The 24,365-nt window shown below is 41.6% G+C and overlaps 1 protein-coding gene across 1 annotated transcript in view; it reads right to left on the bottom strand.

The window, feature by feature from the left end:
- RASA3 (RAS p21 protein activator 3) overlaps positions 1–24,365 on the bottom strand; it is a 501,637-nt gene that overhangs the window by 22,202 nt on the left and 455,070 nt on the right. The window contains exon 20 of the mRNA XM_033949099.1: positions 7,451–7,533. Within this exon, the coding sequence (XP_033804990.1) occupies positions 7,451–7,533 (83 nt within the window). The remainder of the gene's footprint in view (positions 1–7,450; positions 7,534–24,365) is intronic.

Genomic DNA, 24,365 nt, shown 5'->3' with positions numbered 1-24,365 from the left:
GATGGGTGTAATTGTAGACAATATGAAGGAACCTAACACCCAATGTACGGCAGCAGACAAAAAAACAAACAAGATGCTAGGAATTATTTTTAAAAAGGGATAATTTCAAGACCAAGAATGCTATAATGCCTCTGTATCACTCCATGGTGCGACCTCACCTGGAGTATTGCGTTCAATTCTGGTCTCCTCTCATCTCAAGAAAGATACAGCGGCACTAGAAAAGGTTCAAAGAAAAGCGATTAAGATGATAAAGGGGATGGAACTCCTTTCGTATGAAGAAAGACTAAAGATGTTAGGGCTCTTCAGCTTGGAAAAGAGACGGCTGAGGGGAAATATGATTAAAGTCTACAAAATTCTGAGTAGAGTAGAATGGGTACAAGAGGATCAATTTTTCACTCAGTCAAAAATTACAAAGACTAGGGGACACTCGAAGTTACAGGGAAATACTTTTAAAATCAATAGGAGGAAATACTTTTTCATTCAGAGAATAGTTAAGCTCTGGAACGCATTGCCAGAGGATGTGGGAAGAGTAGTTAATGTAGCTGGTTTAAAAAAAGGTTTGGACAAGTTCCTGGAGGAAAAGTCCGTAGTCTGATGTTGAGACAGACATGGGGGAAGCCATTGCTTGCCCTGGATCAGTGGCATGGAATGCTGCTATTATTTGGGGTATTGCAAGGTACTTGTGACTTGGATTGGCCTCTGTGAACATGGGATATTGGGCTGGATGGACCACTGGTCTGACCCAGTATGGCTATATATTCTTACTACTACTACTGATTATTTCTATTGTTGGTGCTAACAGAAAACCATGTCCTTTCAACTCACGCCATCTCCTCCCTCTCTCCACCACTCTGGTTGTCCGACATCTCTCCTTCCCAGCCTGGCATCTCTCCTCCTTCCCTCCTCCCTTTTCATGGTCTCACATCTCCCTATGCTTCTCTTCCCCCCTCTCACCTACCTTTTTCTCCCCTTCCATAGTCTGGCATCTTTCTCTCCTTCCCTCTCCCTCCAGTAGTCCTACATTTCTCTTGTTTCCTTTCTCCTTTCTTGTGGTCTGACATCTCCTCTTCTCTCCTTTCCACCTCCTCCTCCCTACCACAGTCTGGCATTTCTGTCCTCCCCTTCACTTCTCTCTCTCGGAAGTCTGACATCTTTTTCTTGTTTTTTCTTCTCCATCCCCGCAGTACAGCATTTCTCTTAATGACTACCATTCTGTGATCACCCAGCGACCCCACTGAATTCCTCTCCTCCACGGGATCCGATAAGGCAGCTTTCATTCTTCAGGCTGCCGGCACCATAAAGTAAGCACACTGTCTTCAGCGACCTGGAATTTTTCCCTCTGCTACTACTTCCTCCTAAGTGGGGACAGGAAGCAGTAGCAGAGGGAAAGCTTCCAGGCAGCATGTTTATTTTAGTCATGCTAACGGTGGCCCAAAGAGTAGCTGCAGCAATGAATCACACCAACCTCAGACCCACCATCTCTCTTTTTCTCAACTACTCTTTCATCCAACATCTCTCTCCCTCCTTCTCCACCACCTCAGGGTACACCATCTCTCTCTTTCTCTTTCCACCTACCCTCCTATCCAGTATCTCTATACACCCTCCTTCCACACCATCCCTGGGTCCAACTTTTCTCCCTTTCTTTTTCCTCCCTCCATTCCATTGTCCACCATCTCTCTCCCTCTTCTCTGTTTTCAGGCCCATTATTTATTCCCCTTCATCTCCCCCCTCCCTCTTAGTTTAGTGCGGCAGAGGGAAAATGCAGCGGAGACCATGAGTGACTGCTAGAAATGATCCAGCATCAGCAGTCCTCTGCAGATGGTAATTAACTTCTAAAGTTAGATCGGGAAGTCCAGGGGGATGCCAGACAAAGATAGAAACAAGAGTAAACCATACTGGCCTGAGGGGGGAGGGGGGCCAAGGACAACAGCCCTTTTTGCCCTAAAGGCCCTTCTTGAAGTACAAGGGCAAAAAGGGCTGTTGTCCTTGGCCCCCCTCCCCCCTCAGGCCAGTATGGTTTACTCTTGTTTCTATCTTTGTCTGGCATCCCCCTGGACTTCCCGGTCTAACTTTAGAAGTTAATTACCATCTGCAGAGGACTGCTGATGCTGGATCATTTCTAGCAGTCACTCATGGTCTCCGCTGCATTTTCCCTCTGCCGCAGTCTGTCCCAAGCTGAAACAGTCTTCCTTTCACCTCCTCCTGCCAGCTGCCATGCTCACTGCTCCAGTGCATGGCTGTTCTGGTCTCGTGACTTTTCCTTGGATCAGCTGGGGCACAATGGACCAATCCCAAATAACCTCAGAATCCCTAAGATCATTTGTGATTGGCGCATCATGCTGCGGCAGAACCAATGAAAAAAAAAATCAGGAAGCTGCCAGCAAACCTGTTACCCACCCAATATAAGCCCAATTTCTGAATAAACTAGCCCAAACACCTGCCACTTGCCAAAGCCCTTTATTTCCTGCCATTGGGCTTAAAAACTAGCCCAATTTGGTTGGAAAACTGCCCAACTGGGAACACTAACTTCCACAATGACAGGAAGTCTTTGCTTGAGTAAGGGGCAGGGCACTGCAGGGCCAATCAGCTTGAAAGTGCTAGAATGCCCAATGCAGAAGTTACATACTAAAGAAAAACTGCTGATGTGATCTTCTTTAGCGTAGGGAGGGTAATGATGGGAGAAGAGAGGATCAAGGCAGGAACAATCAGGAAGAAGATGAGAACAGTTTCCAGCCTCCCCCCCCCCAGCTAACTATTTCTTCTGGATGCTGGTAACTGATATCTACCCTACCGACCAAAGCGATGCAATGTCTTCACTGAGATAAACACAGAAGATAGAAACATGATGTCAGATAAAGGACAAATGGCCCATCCAGTCTGCCCATCCACAGCAACCAAGAAATTCCACGTGCCTATCCCAGGCTTTCTTGAAATCAGACACAGTTTCTGACTCCAACATCTCTACCTGGAGACTGTTCCATGCATCTACCACCCTTTCTGAAGCTGATTTAGAATCCCTGAAGAAACCAAATGAATGTTGGTGAAACGAGTGCTTGTTGGAGTCTTTTAGCTCTGTCGGGGAGCTTTTGAGCTTACTGTGTGAGGCTGAGGAATGCTGTTGAAAAGAAGAAGTGGATTGAATACCGGCAGCTGCCTTCTAGCAGAGTTCTCTGGCGCCAGAGCTAAGTAGTTTGCTTCTGCCTTTTTCAGCTTTTTAGCTTTTTTATAGTTTGAAGCTTGATAACTTATAAACAATTTCTAAAAACATTTAAAAATTATTTGAAAACTTAAAAAATTATTACTGTGCACAGTAGTGGGTCGTTCCCTCTTTAAATCTTTCAACATTGTTTTACGGGTGTGAGTTTTTTGCCAATGACAATAAGAACGCCAACTATGATAGAGACCTTCAAGATCCTGAGGGGCATCGAAAAGGTTGACAAGGACAGATTTTTCAATTTGAAAGAAACCACAAGAACAAGGGGTCACTCGATGAAATTGAAGGGGGACAGGTTTAGAACAAACGCAAGGAAATTCTTTTTCACACAGAGGGTGGTGGACACATGGAACACCCTTCCGGAGGCCGTGATAAGAAATAGCACAGTACAGGGTTTCAAGGAAGACCTGGATAGGTTCCTGGAGGACAAAGGGATTGAGGGGTACAGATAAGAGCACTGGAAGGTTTAGAGATAAGTGTAGAGGTAGGTATAAAATTAGTCAGGGACCACTGCTCAGGCAATATGCCTGATGGGCCGCCGCGTGAGCGGACCGCTGGGCTGGATGGACCCCTGGTCTGCCCCGGCGGAGGCGACTACTTATGTACTTATGTAAAAATCATCAAAGATTGCTACATGATATAAGTTTTTGAGGCTTTTTCTCCACCTGTTTTAAATCTTAATGTTAGATCTTATTGTGGTAACCCATTGCTGGGGAGTGACATTTTTTTAAATTTTTGATTTAAACATCTCTATCATGTCTTCCCTCTCCTGCCTTTCCTCCAAAGTATACAGATTGAGATCTTTAAATCTGTCCCCATATGTCTTATGACAAAGGTCACACACCATTTTAATAGCCTTCCTCTGGACCAACTCCATCCTTATTATATCTTTTTGAAGGTGCGGCCTCCAGAATTTTATACACAATATTCTAAATGTCTCACCAGAGTCTTATATAGGGGCATCAATACCTCCTTTTTCCTACTGGCCATACCTCTCTCTATACACCCTAGCATCATTCTAGCATTCGTCGTCACCTTTTCAACCTGTTTGATCACCTTAAGACCATCACATACAATCACACCCAAGCCCCGCTCTTCTTTATTGCACATAAGTTCTTCACCCCCTAAACTGTATTGTTCCCTCAGATTTTTGCAGCCAAAATGCATGACTTTGCATTTCTTCGCATTAAATTTTAGCTGCCAAAAAGCTTCGCCAGGTCTTTCTTCATGATATTCACACCATCCTCGGTGTCTACTCTATTACAGATTTTGATATCATCCACAAAGAGACAAATCTTACTCTACAATCCTGAAGCAATATAGTTTATAAAAATGTTAAAAAGAACAGGCCCAAGAGGCACACACCACTGGTAACATCCCTTTCCTCAGAGCGATCTCCATTGATTACTACCCTCTATCGCCTTCCACTCAACCAGTTCTTGACCCAGCCCAATGGCGCTCAGTTTATTAGATGTCTGTGTGGAACACTGTCAGAGGCTTTGCTAAAATCTAAATATAGCATATCTAGCATACTCCCTCTATTCTCTGGTCACCCAGTCAAATAAATTGATCAGATTTGTCTGACAAGACCTATCTCTAGTAAATCCATGTTGCCTCTGGTCCTGTAATCCACAGGATTCCAGAAACTTTACCATTCTCTGTTTTAAAAGCATTTCCATTAATTTGCTTACCACAGAAGTCAAACTTACTGGCCTGTAATTCCCTACTTCTTCCTTACTTCTACTTTTGTGGCGAGAGGGACCACATCCGTCCTTCTCCATTCCTCCAGTACCACTCTCGACTCTAGAGACTCATTGAAAAGGTCAGTCAGTGGAGCCACCAGAACTTCCCTAATTTCCTTCAGCACCCTCAGATGTACACCATCCGGCCCCTTCGCTTTGTCTACTTTTATTTTAGCTATATCCTCAAGAACACAACCCTCTGAAAATCAATCAGGGTCTACCACTCCTCGATCCCTATTCATGTTTGTCTTATATGGCCCCGCTCCCAGCACGAACAAAGAACAGAAATATTTGTTAAGCAATTCAGCCTTTTCTTTATCAACTTCTACATATTTCTCCCTTTCACCTTTGAGTCTCACAATACCACTTTTGCACTTCTTCCTATCACTATCTATAAAATGTCTTGTCTCCCCATTTTACCGTGTCAGCTATTTTTTTCTTCCATTTGCATCTTTGCTTTCCTGACTACACGACCAGCCTCTTAACTTTTCCAGATATTTTTGCCCGTCTTCCTCTTTCTGTGATCTTTTGTAGTTTATAAAAGCTAACCTCTAATTCCTTACCTTCTCAGCTACTACTTTTGAGAACCAAAGAGGCCTTCTTTTCCTCTTACTTTTACTTACCTCACAAAGAGGTTTGTCAACATTTTGCAGACATTCCCATCCAGACAACAATTCCTTGACATAATCCTCCATCTGAACGAAGTCAGTATTTTTAAGTCTAGAACCTTTGCTTTTGAATTGTAATGGGATCTGTTTACTCCTTCTCAGTGCAATACTTTATATGTACTTACAAGAGGTGCTTGAGATTTAAAATTGGCTTTATTTAACTTAAATCAATAGTAACACAGAACAACAATCTTAATTAAGATCAGTTTAAAGAAATATATAGAAATTTACAATCTCTGTGTCTCAGTAAGATGTAATGTTTAATTACATAGTCCACATAGTCAATTCTATGTATTTACTCGAACCTACCCCCTGTTTAGTGAATGGACTTGAATTTTGCTAGTTGCTGTCAGAATAGTACTGCTCTAAAAAGATTCTTGATTTAAAACAGAATCTCACTGTAGCAGCATTTCTCACCTCTGCCCAGGAAGAGATTGTCGTTCCCAACCCCCCTTTCCAGGCAAGGCATTTCTCTTCATGGTACATCTTTCCAGTCACTCTGCAGGGCTGGACTCCACTAGTTCTCTCTCACAGTCTCATTCTACTTCTCTTCTTCCTCCTTCTTTTCCTTAATGTCCAAGAAACCCATTGTTATATAGCCATTAATGGTAAGTCTTGTCATTGGCTGTTCACAGGCTAACATGGCAATAGCTTGACAGTTCATGACTGGTCCAGCTTGATGAGGATTAACTCATGGGAATTGGTCCTTTGATTCAAAAATCAGGTCAGCTTAAGCATACACAACCTATTCTCTGCTAGGCCCATTAAAGGGGAGTCTCAGAAGACCTGCCCTCTGACCACTTTCATGGGTGTGCATAATTGTCCCAGATCATCATGATCTAAATGGCCTTCCTCACCGGTTCTTCTGTCCCATGATCTCATCTAGAATAAACAATCCTGCTCCATGTTGCAATGTTTTTTTCAGTATACCAGCTTGGATCAATAATGCTGACAGCTTAATTCTCTTAAAAAAAAAATACAGTTCAGGCCTGGTCTGAACAACTATGTAGCAAAGCCCAAGTTTAACTTAACTTTCCTATAGCCTATATAGGCCCCAAACTACCCCAAGACTAATCTTAACACTGACATTTTTAAATTGTTTGTGAATATGATGAGCAATGCAGGAGTGTAATGCATCAGAGTAATGTGATAAGTCTTGCGCTGAAATATTTGGGAAGAATTTAGAAGATTATCTTCAGTTTTGCGACAATTGCTGCTTTTTTTAGATATGATATTTATGCTGGGTACCTTGATTCTAAAGAAAGAGTTTTGAAACATGGTCATGTCAGGAGGGGTGACTTGCAATATGAGATAATGATGAAATTCTATATAGGATAAATAAAATACATCTAGTGACATTTCAATTGTGAAATACAGTGAAAGACAGTAAATAAGACAAATTAATTTAGAAAATTAAGAAAAATTTGATCAATGAAAATGCAGGCTATAAAATGAACTTTGAAAGTTGAATGCTCCAATTAGCCATCTGAGAATTCTGAAAAAAAGTAAATAACTAAACCTATAGGCTGGTTTTGTCTGTGTTGCATGCTGTAGGATTTAGAGAGAGATAGAACTGAAGTTGGAGTGAGTGAGAAAACTGAGGAGGCTGGAATCAGAGAAAGGAAAAGGCAGGAAAGAATTTCAGGCCTTTTGATGGGAATAAATTATGCAAAACACTACAAATGAACTTTGCAGAGTTTTAAAATATTTTGCGCAGAATTCTGCCAGGAGTAAATGTCTTGTTGCAAAGGTGAAGGAAACAGATATGCAAGAAATTCTAGTCAACAGCAAAGTTTTGACAGAAAACGAAAGGTGACAACACTCACATTTTTCATTTTGAATGATTCCTCTTCTAATTTCTCCACTGCTAGAATATTTTCGATTGGAATGCTACACAGTGGGTGGTCACCTACAAGAAATGTTAAATAGAAGCCGGCAGCCATTAAACGACTTACTACATACTACACCATTACTCAAAACCACAAATATTACTTCTATGAATAAGTATATGCCATAGTCTCTTCTCATGACTACTAACTTATTAATCCTTAAACAGTGTAAATCTTGTACTTGTTAGAGTACAAATTTGTTAGAGTCAAATATTGCTGCAGTGATCCCTGGGTCTATGAAGGCAAGAAATTGAACAATAATCCAAGTTAGGTCATGGTAATGTCTTATATGGCTAAGTTACATTGTCAGGTCTGAACCCCATTGCTTAAGCAATTTCATTGGTCGCCAAAGGCACATTGGATACAATATAAAATGTTGATATTGATTTATCAAATTTTAAATCATGTGGTGTCATGGTACCTATCATAGGCAGTGCAGCTATACAATCCTCCATGACAATTGAGATCTGAGAATGTTAAGCAACTGAATTCCCTAAATTGTGTGGAAACTGAAATAACAACTTTTTCAATTGTTGGTCCATTGTTATGGAATAAACTCCCAGATCATTGGCATTTTGCTCTACTGTGTTGCAATTTAAGAAATTTTTGCAGATTCATCTTATTATTTAAGCTTCCTCTGATATTTGATAATGGTGGTTATACAGCAGGTTTATTATATGATTTTAGAATAATTTTTTTATATTTAGGTTTATTAGTAAATATTTTCTTTTAATATTATATTTCTGTGAATTATTTTATATATGTTTGTATTTTGTACTTTGCTTAGGCCCCCTTTTATCAAGTTGCATTAGGGCATTGGTTCTCAACCCTGTCCTGGGGACCCCTCAGCCAGTTGGGTTTTCAAGATATCCCTAATGAATATGCATGAGAGAGATTTGCATACCTGTCACTTCCATTATATGCAAATCTCTCTCATGTATATTCATTAGGGATATCTTGAAAACCCAACTGGCTGGGGGGTCCCCAGGACAGGGTTGAGAACCACTGTGTTAGGGTTTTTTAAATCACTGGTCACTTCAGTAAAGCTCCGGCACTCACAGGAATTCTAAGAGCATCATAGCTTTTACCACAGTGACCCGTGATAAAAACCCTAACACAGCTTGATAAAGGGGGCATTAGTTTTTTGGTAGGGTATAAATTTTAAAAATAAACAACATTATGGGCGTTAATGTTGCAACATTGTATATTGGCTAATTCATTCCTTTAAGATTCTTTTTAACAGTTATGTTGTTAGGTTTTGTCACAGTCCGTACTGGATAGCACAGCAGGCCCTGTGACTATAATAAATATTGAGCTGGTGTGGTCCCCACTGACTTAGGGAACCTTTCAGGTTTAAAGTCTGTTGCCCGCAATAGGGCTGTAGGTAAGTATTTCATATTCTTCTGAGAGAATAAGGACTCAGACAACAAAGCAGGTTTCCAGCTTTTATTCTGGCCAAAAGCCAGATTGTGGTTAAAACTCACCACTATCTTACAAAGCAAAAATACTTCAAAACAATTTCCTGAAAAAAAATAAGAAGCACAAAAGAAAATACAGTGGAACCTTGGTTTGCGAGTGTTTTGCAAGATGAGCAAAACACTCGGCAAACTTTCGTCTCTCAAAACGAGTGTTGACTCACTACACGAGCTCTCACTAGGGTGGCCCAGGGGTGGGTGGGTGGGTACTGTCTGTGGGTGCTGCAGCCCTTGCGGCGTGGTGGTTTCCTGCGTGCTTGTATGTGGTGCGCATGTTGTTGGAGTGGCGCCGGCTTGACGGGGGAGTGCAGAAGTCCTGCGCATGCATCTGAAGGGTGGCCGGCTTGAATCGGAAGCCGGGAGGCGCTGGTTAACGGCAAAGGCATCGCCGAAGAGGGAGGAGAGCCGCACGGGGACCCCGGGGAAAGGAAACCACCATGCTGCAAGGGCTGCAGCACCCACAGACAGGTACCCACCTACCCCTGGGCCACCATAGTAAACCTTGGTTGTGGAACGAATTGTTTCAGTTTACATTATGGTCTATGGGGACATGTGCTTTGATATACGAGTACTTTGGATTACGAGCATGCTTCTAGAACGAATTATGTTCGTAAACCAAGATATCACTGTAGTCAATAAACCCAGGCTCTCAGTAAAAGTCAGAATATCTGAAAGTTCAATTGCTGGCTCCTGGACTTTAAGTATAAGCTATAATCCTCTTCACCAGGACAGCCTTAAGTATAGGTTAATTAATCAACTTTGTAAGTCCCATGGAAAAGTTTCAAAATGGAGTCCTTCCCACAAGCAGCATAAGAAATTGTCACAAACAGTTTTGCATTCAACATGCCCTGGATACTCCCATAGACCTCAGAGAATGATTATTATTCCCAGAGCTCAAAGCACTTCAGTAAGAACTGTGCCGTTCTAAACAAGCAGCCTTTCTCCAGCTGTTGCCATGCCAACCACTTCTCAGCTGGTTCACTCAGAACATAATGCAGTGCAATCACAGAAAAAATATACCTCAGGGCTTTTCCTTATGCAGTTTAAACAGCTTCCAAGTTCCATTACTGGTTTTAACTGAAACACTCTCCTAGCAGGCAATTTTCCATAGCAGCCACTTTCAAACACAAAAATTCAAAACTCAGATTAGCACAAACACTGGCAGCTTCAAAATCCCAACAACTCACTTTTACAGCAACTTATGTCCGTGGCTTCTGCATAAGTTCCTGACTCTGTTACCATGACTGGAGTATTCACAAACTCCATTTTCTTGGGCTGTTCCTCCACTGGAAAGGAAGGGATTTCTTCCATCTCCTAATCTCCATTTCTGCTGCTGTCTGGCTGGGGTAAGAGCTCAGATTTCTCCATGCATGGCTGCTTGCCTGCCTGCTTCTCCCTCTGCTCACTCACTCTCTGCTCTTTACAGAGCTCACAGCCCCACCCCTCAGTCTTGATAGGGGGGTGAGACTGATCTCTCTCCTCAGCTTTGTTTCTCAGGGACAGCGTTTCTCTGTCTCTGCCTTACAGGAGCAGAGTGCAATCTGGGATTTAACCCTTTAAATGGATTGACAAAGGCTCTGGGCTGAATAAAATCTTCTTGCTTGTTACGTACTGACTCACCCTGGCTGCACTGGTGGTAGTCAGCGATATCAGGTTCTAGCTTGCTGATCTGGTCAGCTCTTCTGCATAAGGGCAATATGTTCCTATACCTTTTCTTGTTTATTAGCAGTGGATGTCATAATCCCCCACGCTTAAGAGATGACTACCACTTGTTCTTGGGGAGCCCCCCCCCCGTGTTCTCAGAGATCCGAGACAATATATCAACATTAGTATTTAGTTTCCCTGAATGATCAAGTTTCAAGTTTCAAGTTTTATTAATTTTGATATACCAACCATCAAGTTAATATCTGGCTGGTTAACAATATGTTTAAAAGAAAGAGAAATTATACAAAACTAAAAAAAAGAGGCATTGTGTATATACATATAACATCACAAGACGAACTAGATGGTGAGGATAAAAGGGAAGGGAGGGTGAAGTTACATATTTGAGAAGAAATTGGAGATAGTAGGGTAAGGATAAAACATAATGGAAGGGGGCGCTTTAAAGAAAGCGATTATTTTTAGTAATTAGGGAAGATAGCTCTAAGTGAATGAGAAGGCATCGCGAAATAAAAACGTTTTTAAATCTGTTTTAAATTTATCGAGTCATGATTCATCGCGGAGTTGCTGTGGCAGGGAATTCCAGAGGGTAGGGGCAGTTACTGCGAAATTTACTCTACGTGTATTGTAGAAGTCTTTGATAGTGGGGATAAATAGAAGTTTTTGATCAGTTGATCTTAGAGTGCGTGAAGAGCTGTAGGGAATGAGAAGTTTGTCAAGGAATAATGGCAAATGAAAGAGCTTTATTTTGAAAGATAGTAAGATAATTTTATAGGTGATGCGGTGAGAAATAGGGAGCCAATGTGCTTCTTTTAGAAGAGGGGTAACATGGTCGTATCTGCCTACTTTATGGATAAGTTTTATTGCTGTATTTTGTATTAGTTGTAACCGACGAATTTCTTTTTGGGGAAGGCCATTTAGAAGAGAGTTACAGTAATCAAGATGAGAAATTACTAATGAGTGTATCAGGATAGTGATTGAATTAGTTTCAAGGATGGATGAGAGAGATCGGATGATACGTAGTTTATAAAAGCAAATTTTAACCACTGAACTTATGTGATCGTGAAAGGTAAGGTCTTTATCGATGATTACTCCTAAAAGTTTAATCTTTGTGTCCATTTGGATCGGTGTAGATTTAATAGAAATGTCGTCCTGACCCTGAACACCTGAAAGGCTAGATACCAGTGTGTAAGCCTAGCATTACTGTTACGCATGGTATTCAACCACTTCAAAGCGGCATGGTCTGTGACTAACGTGAATTCTCTATCTCGTAAATAACGCTCAAGCGTTTGACCTGCCCACTTTACAGCCAGCCATTCTTGCTCCACAGTGGCATATTTCTGTTCATTCAGGTGGAGCTTCCGGCTAAGATAAAGTACCGGGTGTTCCACCCCTTGATATTCCTGACTCAGGACTGCCCCTAACCCTGTACCTGATGCGTCAGTCTAAAAGATCAGGGGTTGAGTGAAGTCAATGGCTCTTAAAACCGTCTGTGTACACAAATTTTCCTTGAGGGTCTCAAAAGCGTGACTACCAAGGGCCTCCCAACTCAAAGTTTCTGGGCTACCCTTTTTCAACAAATCTGTAAGGGGTCCCACCTGTGATGAAAAATGGGAAATGAACCTCCTATAGTAACCGATCAAACCTAAAAAGGCTCTTAGTTGCTTTTTGTAACCAGAAAGTGGATAACTGGACTTTATCCACCACAGGTCTTATCTGGCTCTACAATATATCCTAAATATTTAACCTCTTGCTGTCCTATGGAGCATTTCTTAGGATTTATAGTCAACGCAGCCTCTCTTAAAGACCTCAAAATTGCTGTTAAATGTGCTAAATGTTGCTCCCAGGTGACAGAATGGATCACAATGTCATCGATGTAAGCATCCACGTATTTATGATGGCCTCTAAGTACCTCATGGACTAAGCGCTGACATGTTGCAACCATGCCATGCAGTCCAAAAGGCATACGCCTAAACTGAAATAATCCTTGTGGGGCACTGAATGCCGTTTTAGACCGGGCAGCCTCTGTGAGGGGGATTTGCCAGTACCCTTTTGTCAAGTCGAGGGTTGTCAGAAATTGGGCCTGTCCTAACTTGTCCCAGAGCTCATCAACCCTCAGCATCAGAAAGGCATCAAATTGGGATAACTCGTTCACCTGCCGAAAATCAATGCAGAAACGGGGAGTCCCATTTGCCTTAGGAACAATAACAATTGGACTACACCAGGAACTCTGGGAGGGTTCTATCACCCCTAACGATAACATTTCCTGCACTAACTCCTCAACCAGCCTTTTTTGGTCTTCAGACTGCCTATATGGATATACCCATACTACCTTGCCAGGGTTGGTCACTATCCCCGTCTTTCCTGGTAGGGTGGAAAATCCCTTGCTTTACATTACATTACATTACATTAGTGATTTTTATTCCGCTTGTACCTTGCGGTTCAAAGCGGATTACATAAGAAGAGAACTGGACATTTCCAGGATGGTACATGACAATAGAGAATACAGTTTGAGGATAGAGACTTAATAACAGAATGATAGTAAAGACTTAATAACATCGGAAGATGTTTTGGACGGCAGTGTTTTGGTTTCTTGGGGGATGGGGTGAGGGAGGTTAGGTAGATTGTATATGCTTTTTGAACAGCAGTGTTTTGATTTCTTTACGGAATGTCTTGAGGTCTGATGTTGTGGTTAACAATCTGGTGATGGAAGGTTCGAGTTTTGCAGCATGTGTTGCCAGGAGGCTATCATAAAGCTTTTTGCGGTGAGTACCCTTGAGTGGTGGGTATGTGAATGATGTCAGTTTTCTTCTTGTTCTGGTTGGAAGGTTACGGTTTAGGCGGTCATTTAGGTAGGTGGGTGCAGTACCGTTAATTACTTTGAAGAGTAGACAGTATAGTTTGAATTGAATTCTGGCTCGAATCGGTAGCCAGTGTGAGTCTAGGTAGGCATTGGTGATGTGGTCAAATTTTCCGAGTGAGTAAATTAGTCTAAGGGCTGTGTTCTGAACAGTTTGAAGTTTTTTGATCATGTTTGTGGGGCATGGTAGATAAAGGATATTGCAGTAGTCCACGAGACCTAGTACCAGGGATTGTACAATTATCCTGTAGTGTTCTTTGTCAAAGAATTTCCTTATTTTTCTTAAGTTGCGCATTGTGAAGAATGCTTTTTGGGTAGTTTTGTTGATTTGGGTCTGCATAGTGCAGCATCTGTCTATCTGCACTCCCAAGATTCTGAGTGAGGTCTGGATTGGGTATTTGGTTGCTTTAATTTCTAGATCTGTTATGGATGGGTTTTTGTCCGTTTCAAGCATTAGGAATTTGGTTTTGTCCGAGTTTAGTTTCAGTTTGTGGTTTGTCATCCATTTTTCTACTTCATCCAGAATTATTTCCAGGTGTCCTATAATTTTAGACTCTGGGCACTGCAGGGTTTCCTTAATCATACACTGATAGTGGAAGTAAAAAGGGAATCATGGACAGAACATAAGCGATTTTCGGTACCAAAACCATCTTTAAAGAGTCCAAGCGACCCCACCAGAAAAATTTCAAAGGAGTCCATCTGGTGGTGGTGGATTTAATGATTTGTGAAATGTAATCTGCATTATACTCCTGAATCTTATCATGAGAGATAGTAAAGTAGACACCCAGATACTTCAGCTTGGTTGGAGTGTATTTGAGATTTAAGTTAAAAAATATCTCCACAGAATGTACCGTTAAGAGGAATGACCTCAGTTTTTGTTGTATTGAGCTTGTATCCTGAGACCTGTGCATAAGAATTAATCATCTATACAATGACAGGTAGAGATTCCAGAGAGGTGTACAATTTAATATCGTCGGCATATGCCGATAGCTTGATTGTCAAATTCTCTAACTGAAAACCTCGTATTGCCCTGTTTGATCTGATGGAAATTAGTAAAGGTTCCAGTGCCAAGTTAAAAAGAAGTGGGGAAAGTGGGCACCACTGATGAGTGCCTCTGGTTGGAGCAAAAGCATCTGAGAATACCTCATTTATGCAAAGTCTGGTGGATGGGTTGGAGTACAAAAGCTTGACCATTTGAATGAAATCTTTATGAATTCCAAACCATGTCATGACTTAAAATAAGAACGGCCACTCTACACGATCAAAGGCTTTTCCTGCATCAAGCGCCATTGCCATAAAAGGTGCCAGTTGAGAAGGCGCTTGAGAGATTATATGTGAAAGCCATTTTGGTCAGTATTTATTATTTTGGGCAACACCATTTGTAGTCTCAATGCCAATATTTTTGCAAAAAATTTAGCGTCCACATTTATTAAGGACAAAGGCCGATAGGCACCAGTAATGGGTCCTTATCCAGCTTTAAGAGTATAATTATAATCACCTCTGTGAAGGTACCCTTAGCAGCACCAACAGCATTGAGATGTGACAAGTAGTATAGTGTAGTGTAGAATTAGTAGAACATCTTTGAATGCTATGTAAAACTCAACCGTGAGGCCGTTGGGCCCTGGTGATTTACGCTTTGCCATGGAATGTAAAGCCTCTACAAGATGATCCAGTTGGAGTGGCATACTAAGGACCCCATTGTCTTCCTCATCAAGCTTGGGACATTGCAGATCATGAAGGTAAGAATCTATCAATGTAGGATCAGGACAGTCTGTGGTGTAGAGATCTTTATAATATGATTTGAACTGGCTACAGATATCTTTGCAAGTCAACAGTCTCATTCAAATAATTCTTGATAGCAGGTATAGAAGTTTTTTCTGATCTTATTTTCAGATATGTGGCCAATTGGGGACCACATTTATTTGCAGTTACATAATAATTTGCCGATTTTAGAAAGATTTCTTTTGAGGTAGCAGTGCTGAGAAGTAGATTATATTCATAACATAGCTTATAGAGTCTCTCTTGTAGAGGTAGGTTAGATAGATCATTAAAATGTAAATATTCCAGAGACGATATCTGACATTCCAAGGACTGTAAAGCCGCTTTGTTATCTTTTTTCTTCTTGGAAGCAGATTATATTATTGTGTCTCTAATATATGATTTGAACGCATCCCAGGTGTTATTCCATGAGGTATCATCTACTTTATTGAGTTCAAAGAATTCCTTAATGTGAGCATTCGTTTATTCAATAAACAGTGGATCTGATAGAAGGGACGAGTTTATTTCTAGGTGTGCCAATGTTCTTAAAAGTCAGTGATATCGGCGCATGGTCAGAAACTGATATCTGATGAATCTCAGAAGAATCCAATTTATCTACAAGAGAATAGCTTGTCAGGAAAAAGTCGATCTGTGAGTACGAGTGTGGTGGAGAAAAGAAAGTGAACGCCAATTCATCTGAGTGTATCAGTTGCCACGGATCAACTAGCTTTATATGGAACATCAGATCCTGCAGGCAGAACCACGATTTAGATTTTTTGTAAGATACCCGTGATTTCCTATCTTTCTCAGGGATTATTATTAGATTAAAATCGCCACCTAATATATAAGGCTGATCTCATGAAGAGTTAATTTCTCCTGCCAGGATGTATGATTTGCCTAAAAATGTGGTAAAAATTATTACATTACATTAATGACTTCTATTCCGCCTGTACCTTGCAGTTCTAAGCGGATTACAACAAAAAGATAACTGGACATTTCCAGGAAGAGGAATACAATTAAAGACGTTGGGCCTGATACATCAAAACGATAGCTGGACGTTTTCAGGAAGAGGAATACAGTTAAAGGCGTTAGGTCTAAATCACATTTTGAAGGGAGGATCCTAAGAGGGGGAGAGAGGGGAGAAGAGTGGGGTTAGGAAATTAGGATGAATTTCTTGAATAGTATGGTTTTGATTTTTTTTCGAAAAGCTTTGAGGTCAGTTGAAGCTGTCAGTAGGTTGGTGATGGAGGGGTCCAATTTAGCTGCATGTGTTGCTAGTAGGTTGTCGTACATCTTTTTGCGCTTAGTTCCTTTATAAGGGGGGTAGGAGAAAGGGGACTGGGTTCTCCTTTGTCTGGAAGAGAGGTTCCTATTTAGGCGGTTGTTTAAGTGGGAGGGTGCCGTTCCGTTTAATGTTTTGAATAATATGCAATATAGCTTGAATTGGATGCGGGCTTGTATTGGAAGCCAGTGTGAATCTAGGAAGGCGTTGGTGATGTGGTCAAATTTTCGAAGGGAATAGATCAGTCTGAGGGCAGTGTTCTGGATGGTCTGTAGTTGTTTTATTAAGTAGGTGGGACAAGGAAGGTAGAGGATATTGCAATAGTCCAGTAGACTTAGGACTAGGGATTGAACTATGAGTCTGTATTGTTCTTTGCCGAAGAATTATCTAATTTTGCGAATGTTGCGCATGGTAAAGAATGCTTTTTGTGTGATTTTGTTGATTTGCACCTGAAGAGTGCAACATCTATCAACTGTTACTCCAAGGAGTTTGAGAGTGGGCTGTATAGGATATTTGGTGGTTTTTATTTCTAGTTCTGTTATCAAAGGGGTTTTGTCTTTTTCAAGCAGTAGAAATTTAGTTTTGTCTGGATTGAGCTTCAGTTTGTGTTCTGTCATCCATTTTTCCACTGTTTCTAGGGTTTTTACCAGGTTATCTGTTGTAGTGGGGTCTTGTGAGTCAAAGGGGAGGAGTATGGTTATATCGTCTGCATAGCTGAATGAGGTTACTTCGAGTTTGTCTAATAGGGTACCAAGGGAGGAAATGAAGACATTGAAGAGCATAGTGGGAAATAGTCTTCTACCTAATTGGTTAACCATGGCAGGCTAATTTAGCTTTGGTTTTGTGTCTACTACAAGTATCTACTTGCTCCTTTGTTCAATAACTTAGTGCCTAAAGTTGAAAACCATTTGTGCATGCATATTACAAAAAACTTGTTTTTTTTTTAAATTCTTTATTGATTTTCCAAACATCAAAAGTGCAAAAACAAATATGTATCGATATAACAAGTCAATAAAAGCACATTTATCGTACAAATATACATGAATAACCATTTTTTCCCACTCACCCACCCAATGACTAATCAATAAAAATCAATAAACATAAAAACATAGATTCTTTCAATAACCTTTCCCTGTTTAAAATAGTAATGTCATCCCACCCTAGATGTATATACCCAAAGGGCTAAAATTAGGATAGAAATAGAAATAAGCTCCCCCCCTCCCACCCTACCCTGGAACTTATATTGAAATATCTTCCACTGTAACTATGGCAAATTTAACCTGTATATTGTTATTAGGTCCTTAGTGTGTGTCTAGTTAGGATAAAAAAACATGCATTGAAAAACTTGCACTGTTAAAGATAACTATGGCAAATTGTAACCTTTAAACTCTATATTATATTTATTGGTATTAGACCACTAGTATGTACAGAATTAGGACACAACCTTATATTGTATAATTGTACTGTAACTGTCATATTGAAACCTGTTAATTGTATTTTATGTATGTTTAACTTGTAACCTGTTCTGAGCTCCTTGGGGAAAACTGAATAGAAAACAAAATTAATCAATCAATCTCAAGCTACAGTATGTGCTATCAAGATAAGCTGCTGGTGTCAGAGAGCAATAAATACTTTGATCAAGTTTAGTAAGAAAAAAAAGACAGGTTTTCAAGTGAAAGTCACGCAATGATGGGGTTTAATAACATATTATAATTTGATGCTCATTACTTCCTGATGAGACTCTTTATATAATCCAATGAGGCTGAAACTAATCCTCCACTGTGAATTCCTAATTGCTCTTCTGCACAGCATTTAGCAATCAGTTTTTAATTAACAGTATAAAACACAATTAATAAACATTGAAGGGAAATGCCAAACGTTGCAAGAGTTATTCTGTGAAGTTTTCAAGTTAGATTCTAACAAAATTCAGAGGTAGAGCCATGACTTCATAAATATCTGTGTATTACCCCCTCTTCTTGGAGACTAGGATTGCCACTGATGCATCCCCGATATATAGGAAAGTCCTTGGAAAAAGCTGGCAGTTAAATAACAAGACAGAAGGCTGGCATTATGGGGACACAGAAAGTATGCTCAGTCTCTGCTATTCTTCTTTACTACCCGATTACAAAAAAAGAGAAGAACAAGTACTACTTGCTGACCAGATTCCTGCCTTGCTGCTATTCTTCTTATCGTAAAATCCCAAAGAAACTAAGAGAAATCTGAGGAGGAAGGTAGTGCGATAGACAGAAATTTTGGAAGATGAGGCAGGGGGGTTAGGAGTGACAATGGAGAAGAGCATAAGGGGTAGAAAAGGCAAGAGAAAGAGGGAATCTAAAAGTTGGCAATGAGAAGAAGATGGAGAATGGCCTTCTAGAAGAATGAGAAATGGAAATAAACAAGGGAGCTAGGGGAAGGAGATCATTTTAAAAGAAACTGGAAATAGAGAGGTACCTGAAGATGAGGAGAGATAAAAAACATGACAAGGAGGGCAAAAGACAGAGAAAAGAAAAAGGAAAGGGTCAAGTGGATAAAAGCTGAAATGAGCAAATGGCAGCTAAGAGTGCTGGGAGATGATGTACCCATTTTAAAATTCTGTACCCATGCATAAAAGTCATGTAAATTTCTTTTTTCTTGTATAGCAAGATTGATAAACAGGACAATTATGTCTTCAGCTCTGGTTTATGTAACACAAAGGACATTTTTTTTTTTAAACAGATCTTTCCTGAATAATGCATGCTTCCTGGTCACCCTACCAAGAATGGCTGCATTTTTTTTTCTCTCACTATGTTCCTGGCACAAATCAGTGATCAGGTGAACTGAATTTAAAGCTTCAGGAAGCTGATAGTCACTTTGATTTAAACACTGCTGCTAGGACCCCTGGAATGAGACAGACCACCATTTCATTTTACACCTTTGCTGAGGATGAATCATTTCAAAATATATTGTCACAGGGAGAGAGCCCTGTGATGATTAAGGAAACCCTGCAGTGCCCAGAGTGTAAAACTAAAGCAAGGGATTTTGAGCAAATGTCACCAGTTATTACTCCTAAACCTGCTCCTAGAACCAGGCAGGGAAAGAAAACACACCCTTGCTTAATAAACGCCAAAAGAAAGATAGCACTGCAGAGACCCATTCACCCTTGCCTAATAATAACCTAGGAACAGCCAGGGAAAAGAAACTACAAGTCCCAGCAAGCACCAGGCAGGTAAAGGACAAACACAGGGCTGGATTAGTTCTGCAGTTAGCCTAGCTGTAATCAGAGCTAATCAGCATGGCAACTGCCAAAACTCAAGAGCAGAAAGATATAGGGTCTCTGGTGGATCTGGAGGTAATCAGCTCAGAGCAACTGTAAAACGTGTGTCTTCCAGGCAATGGAGGCAGCCACAAACCCTCAGAGTAACTCAAACCTCTGAAGGGAGCAGACCTCAGCACCAAAGGATCAAAAGGCAAGAAACAGTTACTTAGGTGTCAGGTCAAAAGCGCGCCGGGACAAAGGCACGCCCAGACAATTGAGCGCAGCGCGGAGGTGCGCGCTGCTCAAAATTACTGTTTTTAGGGCTCCGACGGGGGGGGTGTGGGGGGGGAACCCCCCCACTTTACTTAATAGACATCGTGCCGCATTGTGGGGGCATTGTAGGGGGTTTGGGGGGTTGTAACCCCCCACATTTTACTGAAAACTTCACTTTTTCCCTGATTTTAGGGAAAAAGTTAAGTTTACAGTAAAATGTGGAGGGTTACAACCCCCCAAACCCCCATAACGCCGGCACGATGTCTATTAAGTAAAGTGGGGGTTCCCCAACAAAACCCCCCATCGGAGCCCCTAAAAACTGTAATTTTCTTCGGCGCGCGCCTCCATCTTGCGCTCAGTTGTCAGCGCGCGCCTTTGTCTTTCGCGCCGTTGTCTATGAACCGTTACTTCACAGGAAGATCAGGTAGGAGACCTCAGGAGTGAGACTTCTACTAGTTCTTTTGAGGCTAATTCTAATGAAGTTGAAATGCCAGAGGAACTATATAATGAGGAAATGAGAAATTGAACCTGAATTAATAGTTGTGGATGACATGGAAATGTAATGAAGCCTGTGAAAACAAAGTATTGTTTCTAGAAAAGTGGTAATGCCTCACAAAGTTTTGAAGTGGAAAAGTTAAAGTCAATGCTACAAATTTGGGCAGTCACAGAAGAACTGTATGCAGCCTAGCCACGCAGTGCAGGCAGGTTGCAGGGTTTTTGTGTTTAAAGTGAAATACTGTTTTTGGATTGGAATCTGGCAGAGCACAGACATGATATGAACCTGATTAAATGGCCCTCTGAAGGTTTTCTTTTTTCCTTTTTTTTTGTCAACTAGTTGGGATTGTTAGACAGGGGATCTATAAAAGCCAGATCTAAAAGGGTTAGGAAGAATCCATGCCTTGGGGTGTGAATTATGGTTTCACCCCAAGGAGCTACTTCAGAGGCAAGCTGCTGTTGACTGCAATATTGTTCTGAGTCATACTAATGCTAAGCACTGTGATCCAACAAGCTGTGTGGAATTAAGAAGTGTTTTGGTTTTGGCATTTTTGCAAATACTGATGGGTTTTGGTCACCACCTCAAGAAAATGTGTATTGTGATAGAGTAGCAAAATAAAGTTCACACTGGACAGTTTATCATAGTCATTTAGTTTTATTTGCATACCCAGCTACCCTCCATACCTTGCCTTACCGCTCAGCTGAGGTTTGGGTGATCAAAACCAGGGCTCTGGTCTGATCCAGTCCGAGCCTTGCCCGGTCACGATATGGAAGTAAACATATACTGCACCACAAATATGTTTTATATACATAGTCGAGTCACATTATTATGATCACCTGCTAATATCCAGAATAACCGCCTCTGGCAGCACGGACGGCAGCCAGATGCCATGGGAGTGACTCAATAAGAAGCTGAACAGTTGCTAGAGGAACCTGGAGCCATGCAGACTGCAGTGCGTCTGACAGTTGCTGATAGGTGCAAGGTGATGGATCCAGTTGTAAAACATGTTGATCGAGCTGGTCCCACATGTGCTTGATTGGGTTAAGATCTGGGTAATTTGGAGAATAGGGAAGTAGCTGGAAGTCTTGGTTGTATGCTGCGAACCACTCATGAATAATTCTGGTGATATGATATGCCGCATTGTCCTGTTGAAAGATCCCATCGGCCTTAGGGAAGACCATCAACATGTACAGGTGTATTTGATCAGCAAGGATGGAGAGATATCCATATCGGTTGAGAGTGCCTTCCAGAGGCATCAAGGGCCTCAAACCATACCAACAAAACATCCCTCAGACCAAAACACTGCCGCCACCAGCTTGTGTACATCCAGCAATGGTTGCTGGGTGTTTGCTCTTGGTGGTTTCATGCCTGACATGCCAACATCTATCCATTCAATGGAGCTCAAAACGTGACTCATTGGAGAAGGCAACCCTCTGTCAGTCGGGACTTGCCAGTGAAAGTCCAATATTGGCACTCTTATGCAAATTGCAGCTGGTTTTTTACACAAGCATGGGTGCAATCACCAGCCTTCTGCTCTGGAGTCCCATTCACAACAGGGTTCACTGAACAGTTGTTTTGGACACACATCTGGAAGCCCCCTGGTTCGTTTGGATGATGAGTTGTTCCATGGTTGCATGCCAACTGACTCACACCAACCTGTGTAGCCAACGTTTACCTTTTCCATCGATGGCTCATGCTGCCCCCCCAGTTACCACATCAGGTCGTTGAAAAGTTCCATTCATGGTACACTTTAACCACAGTAGCCCATGAACAATTCACAAACTCCACCTTTTCCAAAATGCTGCTGCCCTTGGCCTGGTAGCTGATGATCATGCCTTTTTCAATGGCTGATAAATTGCACTTTTTCCCCCATGACAGCCATGGTTGTTATATTGACAACTTACTGACATCCCACCTTATATACCTACAAAGTCTGCGCATCAGAGGTAGGTGGTGGTCATAATAATGTGATTCAACCATGTATTATGTTCAGTACTCTTAAAATCAGAACAGTTGTATTTTGAGAGTAAAGTGATACTTATCTGTAATGCTTAATTTTAACTAGTAGAAGCCAATGTTTCCACACCTTACAGATATACAACTAACAGAGCCCTAGGCCAGGGGTTGATAAATTAAGGTTTGTGGTGCTTTAACCATTAGCTGCTCCATGCAGGTTAGTAGCAAGCAAAGTCAATCAACAAAAGTAGAGATAAAAGAGATGCTTCATCTGGGACTTTATTGCCCTAAAACAAACATCAGACTCAGCACAGTCTGTATTTTGGCACCTTAGTCTCTTCCTCGGGAGTCAAACTGTTAATATATTCTGTTGTTTGGAGAATACGTCATATAATAGTACACAAAAAAAGCTGAAACACTCTTATGTTAAATCAGTAAGTAAACGGCAAAGGAACAATAAGCCACAGTGGCTCTCTGCGGAGATTTCGGACCTCATCAAGGAGAAGAAAAAAGCATTCATCTCTTATAAACAATCAGGGAAACAGGACTCTAGGGAAGTCTATCTGGCCAAGTCAAAAGCCGTCAAAACAGCAGTTAGGGAGGCCAAATTCCACATGGAGGAGTCTCTAGCGAAGAACATCCAGAAAGGAGATAAATCCTTCTTCAGGTATATCAGTGACAGAAATAAGAACTCAGGTGGGATAGTACGTCTTAGGAAACCAGACGGAGACTATGTAGAAGCGGACTCGGAAAAAGCCCAACTGTTAAATGAATACTTCTGCTCAGTCTTCACCCGCGAGGCAACAGGACTCGGCCCTCAGCTACAGACAAGGGTTGACGCAGATGACCCGTTTAGTAATTTCGAGTTTACACCCAGCGGTGTCTACTGCGAGCTGTCAAAGCTTAAGGTTAACAAGGCAATAGGGCCTGACAACCTACACCCTAGGGTGCTCAGGGAGTTGTGTGATGTCTTGGCGGAACCGCTATCCCGCACTCTTCAATCTCTCCCTTAGTACAGGTAACGTCCCATTGGACTGGAAGACGGCTAACGTTATTCCACTCCACAAGAAAGGCTCCAAGATGGAGACAGCAAACTACAGACCGGTGAGTCTCACATCAATAGTGTGCAAACTAATGGAAACTCTAATCAAACGCCAATTGGATACGATCCTGAACGAGGAGAATCTACGGGATCCCCGTCAACATGGATTTACTAAGGGGAGATCCTGCCAATCCAACCTGATCAGCTTCTTTGACTGGGTGATGAGGAAGCTGGATGTTGGGGAGTCCCTGGACATCATATACCTGGACTTCAGTAAAGCATTTGATAGCGTACCACACCGCAGGTTGCTGAGCAAGATGAGTTCTATAGGATTGGGTGACACATTGACGAAATGGGTTGGGAACTGGCTTGGAGGTAGGCTTCAGAGGGTAGTGGTGAATGGCACCCCCTCCGAAATGACGGAGGTAATCAGTGGAGTGCCGCAGGGCTCGGTCCTGGGCCTGATCCTATTCAACATCTTTATAAGAGACTTGGCAGAAGGGCTGCGAGGTAAAATAACATTATTCGCTGATGACGCCAAACTAAGCAATGTAGTGGGCAACAGCACAACAGACATAAATTCAATGTCCGACAACATGATGCATGACCTACTCCTACTGGAGCGCTGGTCTAGGTCCTGGCAACTCAGCTTCAATGCCAAAAAATGCAAAATCATACACCTGGGCAGCCATAATCCATGCAAGACTTACACCCTTAATGGCGAGATCCTAACAAGAACTGAAGCAGAACGAGACTTAGGGGTGATCGTCAGTGAGAACATGAAGACTGCCAATCAAGTGGAGCAAGCTTCACCCA

This window comes from Geotrypetes seraphini, chromosome 6 (assembly GCF_902459505.1).
Source record: "Geotrypetes seraphini chromosome 6, aGeoSer1.1, whole genome shotgun sequence".
Classification (NCBI taxonomy): domain Eukaryota; kingdom Metazoa; phylum Chordata; class Amphibia; order Gymnophiona; family Dermophiidae; genus Geotrypetes; species Geotrypetes seraphini.
This window is presented reverse-complemented; position numbering and strand designations above follow the sequence as displayed.